Source organism: Camelina sativa, chromosome 3, assembly GCF_030686135.1.
Source record: "Camelina sativa cultivar CO46 ecotype springtype chromosome 3, ASM3068613v1".
Taxonomy (NCBI): domain Eukaryota; kingdom Viridiplantae; phylum Streptophyta; class Magnoliopsida; order Brassicales; family Brassicaceae; genus Camelina; species Camelina sativa.
This window is the reverse complement of record NC_141882.1, coordinates 3802386-3815702: the sequence shown is the minus strand read 5'-3', so window position 1 is coordinate 3815702 and position 13317 is coordinate 3802386. Positions and strand designations below refer to the sequence as shown.

The 13317-nt window shown below is 35.8% G+C and overlaps 2 protein-coding genes and 1 long non-coding RNA gene across 3 annotated transcripts; all 3 read left to right on the top strand.

Moving 5' to 3' along the window:
• Positions 1–519: 519 nt before the first annotated feature.
• Positions 520–1751, top strand: LOC104768256 (protein RESPONSE TO ABA AND SALT 1-like). Its single transcript, XM_010492184.2, has one exon. It carries the CDS (start codon positions 877–879, stop codon positions 1585–1587), a length of 711 nt encoding a protein of 236 aa, XP_010490486.2. The 5' UTR covers positions 520–876; the 3' UTR covers positions 1588–1751.
• A 5352-nt stretch (positions 1752–7103) lies between these two features.
• LOC147946558 (uncharacterized) lies at positions 7104–7737 on the top strand. The gene is made up of 2 exons (XR_015587486.1): positions 7104–7228; positions 7466–7737. It is a non-coding gene; the product is annotated as an uncharacterized LOC147946558 (long non-coding RNA).
• Positions 7738–8748: 1011 nt separating this feature from the next.
• LOC104768249 (glutamyl-tRNA reductase 2, chloroplastic) lies at positions 8749–11583 on the top strand. Its single transcript, XM_010492173.3, has 3 exons — positions 8749–9558; positions 9838–10079; positions 10244–11583. The coding sequence occupies exons 1-3, from the start codon at positions 9312–9314 to the stop codon at positions 11354–11356; spliced, it is 1602 nt and encodes a 533-aa protein (XP_010490475.1). The 5' UTR covers positions 8749–9311; the 3' UTR covers positions 11357–11583.
• The last annotated feature ends 1734 nt before the right edge of the window (positions 11584–13317 follow it).

Here is a 13317-nt window from a genome sequence, read left to right as displayed (position 1 = left end):
AACCCCGAGGTTGATGTAGAGCATTGAGCAAGATCTTTTCGAAAGAGGTGTGGGACAAAAGGACAACTATATTATATATAAAAAAAAAACAGAACTTATAAATTAATGTGGGAATTTTTCTTAGTAAAGAAGAAAAGATGGCGCGCGGCATAACTGGAGCATTTACGAACCGTTGGTTATTATATTTCTTATTTGGATGCACATGTTTCTTTGCTTACATATGTCGTCTTTCTCATATGACGTGTGCCTTTCTTGGGTTACTTACATGTGTTGGTCTCCCTTTCAGATACTAACTACTAGTATATTTTAGGTCTTTCCATAAAACTGAGACGCCATCCTGAAATTTCCAGATAGTTTGAACAAAAATTCAAAATATATTTTTTCCAACTGGAACTTGTTAAAAAAGTTAATCTACATAGAAAATATCAGAAACCACTGTAAATTTATTTGATTAGTCACTTAATTCTTCAACTTATTTTGGTGTTTACCATTTTTTCCGTTGACTTATTTATATTATAGACACTTCATGTTTCCTGTGGTTTTTTATTTATTGATTTCAATAGTATTAAGAAAGAGATACCCAACTTAATTTCAAAATCCAGACTTATATTACATAGTAAATGATGACGTTAAGACACAACACACTTCACTCCCACAAGACAAAAGTCACAAAACTCCAATTGGCCCCGCCGACACAATCGTTTATGGACCGACATATTCATAAATTAATTCCCAAAAAAAGATTTTTCTTTGGTCAAGCAAAAGCCCCCAACGAAAGAGAGAAGTGTATATAAATCATCAGTTGTACACTGTACACAACTCAGTACAAGCACGTCTCTCTCACTCCACCACACTTACTTAGTGACTACTCCATCCATGTCAAACACTGCTAGTAGCTCACATCAAAGCTTCACAAGCTTCGCTAATGGTTGGTTAATCCGTCACAGGTATTTCGTCGAACAGCTTATGTGCGCTTCTTCTTCTGATGAAACTAACTCAATCACTCTCGAGGAAGAACAACAATCTCTCGTGACCCAGTTTCTATCTCACTGTCTCCAATACTACCAAGAGAAATACGCCGCCGTTTCAATCGCCGGAGACAACGTATTCACTTTCTTCTGCCCACCGTGGTTCAGCTCCTACGCTAAACTCATTCTCTGGGTCGGCGATTTTAAGCCTTCTTTGATCTTCAGACTCACAAACGCCTCCGTGGACGACCTCACGAGCCACCAGCGAGACCGGATCTCGTGTCTCCGGTCGGAGACAAGGAGGAAAGAGAGGGAAGTGATGAGAGACTTCGCGCTCGTGCAGCAGAGCGTGGCGGATCCGCCGGTGATGCTCGCGGCGAGGAGAGTAGGGGTGGTGGGAATGGTGGACGGAGAAGAAACAGATTTGGAGGAGGCGATGGAGGTGCTGAAATCGGGGATGGCGGCGGCGATGAACAACGCTGATCAGCTGAGGTGTTCGACGGTGGGGAAAGTGGTGGAGATACTTACTCCGTCGCAAGCGATTAAAGTGTTGAGAACAATCGGAGAGCTTCACCTCCGTCTCAGAGAATTGAATGTGGTGGAGAGAGACCACGACTGAGACTTCATAACCAAAAAAACTATTTTTTTTTTGTTGTGAGTTGGGCCTCTTGTCTGTTTTGGATTTGGATTAAGCCTCAGATTTTTATATTTCCTTTTTGATCTTAAAATATTTGAAAATTTCGGCATTTTTTGTTGGTTGAATGATAATGTTTTTGTTTGTTTGTTTGTTTGTTGGGTTCGTTTCTTTCTTTAGCCCCTAATCTCTTTCTCTCATCACATATCAGTTTTCATCAGTTACTTTTAAGTTTTAACAATAGACAAAAAGTCAGAAGTACTAGCTTTCAAAATCCTACGTAGGTTATATGATGTGGTGGCCATGTCATTTACAATTACTTGCATACACGTAACTAAATATTTTGTGTAAAAGCAGGTGCAAGAGCTTGTGTATGTTTTCCTAACTTTTATTTTGAAAAGTGAGTGACAAACAATAACATTAAGGTAGTTAGTTATTTGTTTAGGTCACTTCAACGGTTTTGGTTGTTGACAAAAACAGTGTTATCAAAATTCACAACCAATCAAAATAACACTTATTTTTAATGTTTCGTGTAGAATTTGAAGTATTTTTAGAGCATTTTGAGGGAATGTATTTTAATAGAGGTGACTAAGAAGAAAGTCGTTGATGTATTGGAACCAGGCTTACGCAGCTTCTGTTTGCTTGACAAACTCATAGAATTCTATGCCAATTTTTGCTGAAAGCAGTTCTCAAACCGCCTAGAATCGAAACAATGTATCAATTTGAAGTAGCAGAGATCAGAGAACCATTAAGATCAAATACTGTAGATCACTACCAGTTTCTTGAATTTGGTATCAATCACATGAAGGGTTTATCAAACCAGAAATTAAAGCAAGGATAAATTATGATATTTTGTTACAAATATTTATATTTAGCTATTTAGGATTATTTCTATCATATTAGTAACATATTCGCATCAGACAAATAAAGGGCTCTGACGGAATCAATCAACTTTGTCACACTAAGAGACATACGCTAACACAGAAATATATAGAATCTAACATAGTAACGGTTTAACAAGGATGCAAGCAAGATGCATGATACCAGAATTGCTAGGACCAAGAATGAAATACAACAATATTATTTTGTATGTTTAGAATGATCACCAAGGGTTAAGTGCATATACTCTAACAACACACAACATTTTTAAAAAAGCGGAACAAACAAGAAGATGGTTTAAGTACAATAGTGCGATGTAGTCTAATGGCTAAAGCTCTGCAAGAAGGGTTACTTCTTACGTTTTAAATATATGTGTATCCCACATGTATAAGGGAGACTCTGGGATATGTCGATTTGATAAAATGAGATGAGAGACATTTGAAACAACAAGCACCAAAATAGAGATTAATTAAATAATTTATAATCAAGAAAGATTTAGAAGACATTGATAGACATATGAAACGCACAATCACCAAAACAGAGAATTCAATAATTTATAATCAAGAAAGGTTTAGATGACATTGAGAGACATATGAAACATACAATCACCAAAACAGATAATTCAGTAATTTCTAATCAAGAAAGGTTTAGATGACATTGAGAGACATATGAAACATACAATCACCAAAACAGATAATTCAATAATTTCTAATCAAGAAAGGCTTCAATGACACGAGAGACATATGAAACATACAATCACCAAAACAGATAAATAATTTCTATACAAGAAAGGCTTCAATGACACGAGAGACATATGAAACATACAATCACCAAAACAGAGAACCAATAAATTCTAATCAAGAAAGGTTTAGATGACGATGACATTAAGAGACATATGAAACATACAATCACCAAAACAGAGAATCAATCAATTCTAATCAAGAAAGGTTTAGATGACATTAATGGGACATGAAACAGAGAATCAATAATTTACCTGTGAAGAATTTCATACATAACCGATTATTAAAAAAAATGTGGAAGACCACATACCTGTGATTAAGTCTGATACACTTGAAAGTTGAAATCTCCTCCGGGGAACTTTAAAGCACATGCCCTGTGGAAATAAATTTTTGTTCTTTACTGAGAACCTAAGAAGATAACTAAGCAAACAAAAATTATTCTTAAGTAAAGTAAAATGTCTGTAACTTAACATGTTAATCCCATATAAAATCAATTATCAAAAAGAGTTTAAAAAACCACATACCTGTTATTGTCACAGAAGTTCGCACCTTACAATATTATCCAGAGTATTAGAATTTGAAGCACATGCTCCAGTTGTAGTTTCTGCTTTTTTCTTTGTCTAAAGACTGATAGCACAAAGCCAATACGATCAATGTCTAGAGGACCAAGTCTAAAAGACCAAATGTTTTTAAGTCATGGGTTTTGTTTCTCTGTCTCAACTCTAAAGATTGATGGCACAAAGCCAAGACAAGTCTAAAAGAGCAAATGTTTTTAAGTCATGGATTTTCTTTCTCTGTGATGGCACAAATCGGAGACAGGTCTAAAAGAGCAAATGTTTTTAAGTCATGGGTTTTGTTTCTCTGTGATGGCACAAAGCCAAGACAAGTCTATAAGACCAAATGTTTTTAACTCATGGGTTTAGTTTCTTTGTAAAGACTGATGGCACAAAGCCAAGACAAGTCTAAGACCAAATGTTTTTAAGTCATGGGTTTTGTTTCTCTTTGATGGCACAAAGCCAAGACAAGTCTGAGACCAAATGTTTTTAAGTCATGGGCATTGTTTCTCTGTGATGGCACAAAGCCAAGACAAGTCTAAAAGACCAAATGATTTTAAGTCACTCCTGGGGTTTGTTTATGTGTCTAAAGACCGATGGCACAAAGCCAAGACGATCCATGTATAGAGGGACCAAGTCTAAAAGACTAGTTTCTTTCAAGCCGTGGGTACCAATATTCCTTACCATCAAACAAAAAAAACCAATCCAATCTTATTTTTCTGAATATTCTTTTAAGCCGTTGGTAAAAAGGATTGGTCTTTTCTTCCGAATCTTCATAAGTCTCTGTCTAGTCAAAAAGAGTAAACTTTTTTAAGTCACTCATGGGTTTTGTTTCTCTGCAATGGCACAAAGCCTAAACAAGTCTAAAAGAGCAAAGAGTCACTCATGGGTTTTGTTTCTCTGTGATGGCACAAAGCCAAAACAAGTCTAAAAGAGCAAAGAGTCACTCATGGGTTTTTAATTCTCTGTAACGGCACAAAGCCAAAACAAGTCTAAAAGAGCAAAGAGTCACTCATGGGTTTTGTTTCTCTGAGATGGCACAAAGCCAAAACAAGTCTAAAAGAGCAAATGTTTTTAAGTCACTCATGGGTTTTGTTTCTTGTGATGGCACAAAGCCAAGACAAGTCCGAAAGAGCAAATGTTTTTGAAGTCACTCATGGGTTTTGTTTCTTGTGATGGCACAAAGCCCAAAACAAGTCCGAAAGAGCAAATGTTTTTTAAGTCACTCATGGGTTTTGTTTCTCTGTGATGGCACAAAGCCAAGACAAGTCTAAAAGACCAAATGATTTTAAGTCATGGGTTTTGTTTCTGTGTCTAAAGACTGATGGCACAAAGCCAAGACAAGTCTAGAAGACCATATGGGTTTTAAGTCCGTGGGTTTTGTTTCTCTGTCTAAAGACCGATGGCACAAAGCCAAGACGATCCATGTATAGAGGGACTAAGTCTAGAAGACTAGTTTCTTTCAAGCCGTGGGTACCAATATTCCTTACCATCAAACAAAATAACCAATCCAATCTTATATGTCTGAAAATTCTTTTAAGCCGTTGGTAAAAAGGATTGGTCTTTTCATCCGAATCTTCATAAGTCTCTGTCTAAAGACTAATGAATGTTTTAAGCCGTGGGTACCTGCCATCAAAGCAGAAAAAAAACCAATCCAATCTCTCTTTTTTTGTCTGAAAAAATCTATTAAGCCGTGGGTAGAAGAGAGGATTGGTTTTTTTCTGAAACTCATCAAGTCTCTGTCTAAAGACTGATTGATGGTAATTTTAAAGCCGTGGGTACATATACTGATCTTTAGACCAGTAAACTGAAACCAATCCAAAGTGTTCTTGTCAAAAATAAGCCGTGGGTACAAGGATTGGTAAATCAGTCACGGGTCTAAAGACTTAAGCCATCCGACGGGACAATGTCCCCAAAAAAGAATCTGACAGAAGAACACCATTAGTTGAGTGTCTGTCTATGATCTCTCTTGGGTTTTGAAGGAAAACCAAAAAAAAAAAACAAAAACACGAGCAAACAAAACAATCCCAACAATTTCACGCTTTATATCGAAAGCGCTACAAAATAAAACCAAAAACAAAACCATAACCTTAAAATCAAAACCAAAGACTTGTAATTGACAGAAACTTTGAAACGCACAATCGTGATTCGTTAAACAAACCAAAAAAAAAACCCGATGGCAACAATTTCAACGCAATTTATTAAAGCGCTACGAAAACAGAAACAAGAAGACGAAAACAAAACCCCTTTAACAAAATCAAGTAATTCACTTTGAAACGCAGCAAGAGGTGTTAAATTAAATCTATTAGAAACCCTAGAAAATTTGTTAGAATTGAAAGAGTTCTTACATTCAGAGGATCGAAGGGGGGAGAGACGATGAAACATCGGAGATTAACGCGACGGCTAGAGCGAGCGATGGCTCCGAATCAGAGCGGCAGAAGAAGAACTTTGATTGGCCGCCAAAGCCTCCGCCTCCTCAACCGGACAAAAACCACACACCATCCTCTTCTCTCTCTCTCGGTGACGAATCCTCTGTTATCTCTAAAGGAAAAAACAAATTATGTTCTGAGGCTCCTTCCCTTTTTATAGGCCCCTAATTTCCTTTTTAATGAAACCCTAGTTTCCTTTTAGTTTAATCAACTCCTAATATACTTTTTCTTTTTTTTTAATTATAAAGTCGGCTTAATGAAAGCCCAACTAAATAATGGGCCGCTTAGTTTTTGCGATCCTTCTTTTAGCTTCTGTTTGTTTTTGAGAATTTAATTAGAAACGCTGGTGGAAAATTCAATTCAGAGAACGATAATAATACTTACTTGGGAACAAATTAATACAGTAACTTCTATAAATTAATATTCGGTAAATTAATAATCTCTATAAATTAATAAATTTTTCCGATTTTAAATTGGGACTATTGTAATTTTAGATACTGTTCTATAATATAATAAGATAATATTTTTTTTGAAAATTCTTTACAGATATATGGTCACATCAATAATATAAATTAATAATTATATAAAAATATTTAAATATATGTATATATATGCACATTAATTTTTATTAGAGTTCATTTTATATAGTAAAAATATTTGAGTGCTATCTCCAAAAAATGGTAATTGTTATTTTCCTTGTAATTGAATTTATAAAAATATTAGTTATAACAATTATATTTTATTTTTAAATTTTTTTACCAAATTAGGAAAATTTCTCTATAAATTAATATAAATTAATAATTAAAACTTCTATAAATTCATAGATTTTCATGGTCCTAACATTATTAATTTATAGAGGTTTTAATATATATACTCGCTAGTAAAATATGTACATATTTGGTTCTATATGTGTGTGTCTACTCATTACTACTCAATATTTGTATCATTACAAAAGAGGCGACTGGGTTTTGGCTTTCGGTTTGCCTTTGGGTTTTTATTTGTCTCTCTCTGTTGGCGTAATTAGGTAAGTATTATTTGTTTATGTTTGCTAATTTTTTAATTAATTTTGTTTTTTTACTTCTAATATAAGTTTAGAAAGATTACCGAAAGATTTAGTTGGAGCTGTAGATAACCTTGTAGGCTATCTTAATCCTGATTTGAAGGGTCAGGTTTTCATACAGACTAATATAGTCATTAATAAGGTATATTTCCGTTAACTTTGAGTAGTGAATAATGGATTTTATATATAATTTGTTTGCAGGATTGTTTGGGTGGCCCTTACTGAACGCTGATGGCGAACTAATTGGTGTTCTTTGTGCTGGACTTATTCCACCTCACGACCAAGTGACTGACAAGATTAAACCATATGGTTGGTTCGTGTTGGCCATCCCAAAATAATAACCAATAGCACATATAAGTGACTAGTTATGTTAACATCTTAGTCAATATGGCATTACTATAGCTCATATATTTTGTAAAAGACTTTAAAGCTATACAAATTTACATATTTACAATATTGCCATTTTGAATTAATACTTACTTGGGAACAAATTAATATACTCGCTAGTAAATAACTAACCAACCCCCTATTAAGGATAGGGCATTTCCCAATTTTCTTCTGATCTCGATAAAGCTACTCAAAATCAATGGGCAAGTAATGTACATATATATGGTTCGATACGTGTGTTTAAATTACTACTCAATATTCGTATCACTTTTTGTTTGTTTGGTTCGCACTATCTGATTTAGCACAAGGCCCAATATAATATTGAGCCGGGCCTGCTTATGATGTGGTGGCCATGTCATTATATGTACATACTTGCTTACATGCGCTGATGTTATATGGTTCTTTACGTGTGTTTTTTAGTCATTATTAATCAAAATTCTTATCACTCTCTGTTTGTTTAGTTCCGCACTGTCTGATTTTTTTATTTTATCGGTGCTTCTGCAAATCGAATACACAAACAAAAGTAGTTCTGATTTATATATATACTATATTTTTGGGCGAAGTTCTGATTTATATAAGTCTCACAGTTTCAAGGGATGTTAATGTTTCTTGGCTAACTAACTTGGTCAAATGTTAGGCCATGACATTGACTTTAAGAGGCTTCCTAGACAATACATTGCCAATGCCAGCTGAAGGAGTGAAAGTCAGCTTTAATGGGCTCTTTTTTTCTTTAAGGCTATGGGAAATTAAACAAACAATGCATTATTTTGTCAACACAAACAGATGCTGTAATCGAAGAAGAACGGATTGAATTCTTCTAATCCATGTCTAGTTTAGATAATAGTTTTCCACAAGTCTGTTATCCAAACCGTGGGTTTGAATCTTTCGTTCCAAATATACAGAAACATAGCGCTGATCCTAATCCAATACTAGAGAAACAAACGAAGAAAAAAGAACAATTATGCAATCATTGATTGATTACACACTTCAATGTGTTCTATATTTGGTTGTTTTTACTACATAACATAATGTCAAATGCATCAAATTACTCAAGAGGTTAAGAATATTTAATAATAAACAAAAACTTGTTGGTTGTTGCCTCATTTTCTTCTTCTTCATCACGTCATGGATTCTCCTAAATACAAGCTAAACCTCTCAGATTATTCAATTTCCGGATAATGTCTAGCGTTATTATTACATTCCCTATATCTCTCTATTCAATTTCATTTTCTTATACAAGAGTTTGAAGTAGAAAAGCCTTGGCGTGGAAGTGGTGGATAAAATAAAAACGTCTTCAACACCTGCCGAGCCGATTTAGATTCCGTTTTCACATATGCAACAATCATGTTTTCTTTTTTGGGGTCAATGGTCTTGAATTGATCCGTTCGTAAAAAAAACCCGCTTAACCCGACCCGGATCCACCTGCTTCTTTCATGATTTCAACCAACACATGATCCTAAAACCATTTTCTCATATTTTTAGTTTTGTCAAAGTCTCTCATCATCTTCCTCCTCAACATCATCCCATTATATCCCCCTCTTTGTCCTCTCGATTCCTTCTACCTAATCTCTTCTAGGGTTTGGGTTTCTGGACGACGAAGAGGGGTGTTTTTGTGTGAATCCGAGAAATTGAGATTGCTTGCTTTATAAACTCAGAATCTATGGCGGTTTCTAGCGCCTTTGCTGCTACCCCGAAGAAGCTGGAGAATTTGTTATCGAATCAACTTAACCCATCATCATCATCTTCCTCTCCGGCGCCGTTTGGTGTAATCGGGATTCGTGATCTTCCGATGAACAATAATAATAGGACAAAGCGAGGTCTGATCCAGAGAGCCCGTTGCGAGATTTCCAATTCTAAATCAACCAGCCTCTCTGCTCTTGAACTGCTCAAGTCTTCTGCTATTGACCGTACGTTATCTCTCTCTTCGATTCCCAAATTTGGGTCTTTTTTTTTGGTTACCAATTTTGGATTTTGATAAGCTATTCAACATTTTGCCGCTTGGATTCGAATAGTTTACTCAAAAGGTGTATCCTTTGATGTAAAAGCAATCATCTTTACGATATATTGATCTCCTAGCTGATCTCTTTGATTACTCTTTTTTTTGGAGGAGATTGAATTGTATACTTTCTTTGAAGCTAAAAAGCGTCTGTTTTTACTGAACTCCGATTATGTTCATGGTTGGTCAGGATACACAAAGGAAAGAAGTAGTATTGTGGTGATTGGGCTTAGTATTCACACAGCTCCTGTTGAGATGCGTGAGAAGCTTGCTATTCCTGAAGCTGAATGGCCACGAGCTATCGCTGAGTTGTGCGGTTTGAATCATATCGAAGAGGCTGCTGTTCTCAGTACCTGCAACCGAATGGAGATTTATGTCTTGGCTCTCTCTCAGCATCGTGGTGTCAAAGAAGTTACTGAGTGGATGTCTAAGGTCTTTCCCTTTTATTACCATGCTTAATCTCACTCGGTCACTAAGAATGCACTATTCATTATCTGTGACAACAGCTCCCATCTGATGATTTCTCTATCAAATGTTCTCATCACTATATTACAATCTCAATGGCAAATGCTGACGTTTGTTATGTTTTTTGCTAGACGAGTGGAATCCCAGTTTCGGAGATCTGCCAGCACCGTTTTCTATTGTACAACAAGGATGTCACACAACATATATTCGAAGTCTCAGCTGGTTTGGACTCTCTTGTACTAGGAGAAGGTCAGATACTTGCTCAGGTTAAACAAGTTGTTAAAGTAGGTCAAGGAGTTAATGGATTTGGGAGGAACATTAGTGGGCTATTTAAACACGCAATCACGGTTGGGAAGCGTGTCAGAACAGAGACAAATATCGCTGCTGGAGCTGTTTCCGTTAGCTCTGCTGCAGTCGAACTTGCTCTCATGAAGCTTCCAGAATCTTCACATGCATCATCTGCTAAGATGTTAGTAATTGGTGCTGGAAAGATGGGGAGGCTTGTGATCAAGCACTTGGTTGCTAAAGGTTGCACCAAAATGGTGGTTGTGAACCGAAGCGAAGATAAAGTTGCAGCCATCCGCGAGGAGTTGCCGTCTGGTGTTGAGATTATTTATAAACCCCTTGATGAGATGCTATCTTGTGCTGGAGAAGCCGATGTAGTCTTTACTAGCACAGCATCTGAGACACCATTGTTCTTGAAGGAGCAAGTAGAGACTCTCCCGCCTGTTAGAGATGCGAGGCTCTTTGTTGATATATCTGTTCCTAGAAACGTCGGGTCTTGTGTCGCTGAAATAGATGGTGCACGGGTTTACAACGTGGATGACCTCAAGGAAGTGGTTGCTGCGAATAAAGAAGACAGGGTGAGGAAAGCAATGGAAGCTCAGGCTATAATTACAGAGGAATCAAAACACTTCGAAGCGTGGAGAGATTCGCTTGAGACGGTTCCAACAATCAAGAAATTAAGGGGATATACAGAGAGAATTATAGCTGCAGAGGTTGAGAAATTCTTGCCGAAAATGAGCGTTGAGATGAACAAGAAAACGAGGAAAGCAGTAGACGATCTTATCCGAGGTATAGTGAACAAGCTCCTACACGGTCCAATGCAACATCTGAGATGCGATGGGAGTGATAGCAGAACGCTGAGTGAGACGCTGGAGAACATGCAGGCTCTGAACAGGATGTATGGACTTGATGCAGAGATACTCGAGGAGAAGATTAGAGCCAAGGTGGAAAAAAAGTAGAGAGAGAGAGAGAGAGAGAGAGAGAGAGAGAGAGCCTTTGTTGTGTCCATTTTTTAGGTTCATAGAGGTCAAGAATCGGCACCTTTGTAATATACAAACTTGAGTAGAAAGAGTAAAGATAGCTTCCGGGGAAGCTATCTTCTGGTTCATGTCCTTGATGGGAAGCATACCATTATTGTTTTATTAATTGCGTTATATACATAATATACACAATTTATTTCGTAAAATTTGCTTTCGAAACAATGCCATTATTGGAGAAGCAAGCAAAATTTGAAGATGTTATAATATTTTTCTTTCTGTAAAGTGTAAACCATACGACTATATATTACTAACTCTTGATGTGATGTTTGGTTGAGAAAGAAAGTAATGTTGGACCCAATAGGTAGATAAACGACTTCACGTATAACTTTGGTTGTCTCCATTTTTTCCTTCATATTTTGTTGCACTGATTACTCTATGTAAGTGGATGCTAATCCATCTATCACAACCCTACCAAACCATTCCATCATAAAAGTTTTACGACAAAACTATAATGTATTTTTGGTTAGGCAGATACTTTTTAGAGATTTTTGGTAATTTAAAAATTTGGGGGTTTTTGCATTAACTTTTAGAGCGATTCGTTTTTTGGAAATAAAGGTTTCTAGATTAGTCATGTGTGAGACATAGACATTTCTAAGTAAAAAATTTCGACATGTATTGGACGATAACTATCTTCGGTTATATCAAAGACGGAAATGTAAACTTTCAAAGCTAAACGAGTAAAGAAAGACTAACGAGTAAGACATACAGTTCAAGGCAATATATTAACAATTTTTCTTGGAGTGTACGATGTCTTTTGTCTCTTTCCGTTTTTTTATTCTACGTGATTCGATCCGTCTTTGGCTCTAAGATCCAATGTTGAAAAATTGAAATAAAATAGAATCAATATTTTGGTAATCCAAACAAAATTAGGCACAAAATTATGTTCTTGTATATATATATATATATATATGTATTTTTTGTATATCCCCTTAATTTTTTGATTATTAGAATGCACACGCATTCAACTTGTTACGAGGTACTCATGATCATATGGTTTCTTCAAATGCATGTACATTGGACAAACCAGTCATCGTGATTACAAGGTCTAATTTAATTTAGGTAAAGCGTATAGTTGCTGTCTGTATCAGTTCAAATGAATTTTGGGGAGTTAATTCTTTCAAATAATACTTAGAAACTAAACCAAAAACTAAAACTTGAAAATGGTATATTAGTTAAAAGTAAAACCGGTCTTTGTTATTTCATTAGTAAGACCAAGGGAAGAATGAGTCAGATCAAAACGTTTGACTTGTATTTGCATGAAAGTTTACGTACTGTGTGTGTGTGGTGGACCTGGTGGTCTTGATTATTTCCCACTATATAAAGAACAGAGAGAGAGCCCATCATATTTTGCCTATCAATATCGATCATCACTTTACGATAACCTTGAGATCAAAGAAGAACCCTTGAGATATTATTTTCCTGCCAATACTTACTTTTAAAAAGGTTTGATAATTGATATTGGCAGTAATCTTCTAGTATATTTAAAAAAAAAAAAAATTAATAATGTTATCCTTCATGTATTTGTCTGCCTATATCATATATATTTACATTAATTAACGAGAACAATATAATGTGTAGAGAAATGGATGCACGATTTTTGTACCCCTTGGAGAGCCGTAAAATAATTCACTTGGTAAGTGACAATAGTTAGGCTGAGTTATTATATACTTATGAGTTATTATTATATACTTTCTTCTTTATTCCCGAAGTTCCGTTCTACCGTCAGTGGCCAAGACGGTGGTTTGGAGTCGGATCGCGATCGCGATGCCGAATCTCTAGAGGTTAGTCAAATACTTAATCGATCTTACATTGAGTGCGATTTGATTTTTGTGTTTTTTTCTTTGGGGTTTTTATTGAGTCATTTTTTTTGTTTCATATAA

What these genes read in the sequence shown, in the direction of transcription:
- LOC104768256 (XM_010492184.2), top strand. Translation starts at nt 877, where the DNA reads ATGTCAAACACTGCTAGTAGCTCACATCAAAGCTTCACAAGCTTCGCT.
- LOC104768249 (XM_010492173.3), top strand. Translation starts at nt 9,312, where the DNA reads ATGGCGGTTTCTAGCGCCTTTGCTGCTACCCCGAAGAAGCTGGAGAAT. An exon ending in CAAGTCTTCTGCTATTGACC is followed by an intron (nt 9,559 to 9,837) that starts GTACGTTATCTC and finishes ATGGTTGGTCAG; the next exon opens with GATACACAAAGGAAAGAAGT. An exon ending in TTACTGAGTGGATGTCTAAG is followed by an intron (nt 10,080 to 10,243) that starts GTCTTTCCCTTT and finishes GTTTTTTGCTAG; the next exon opens with ACGAGTGGAATCCCAGTTTC.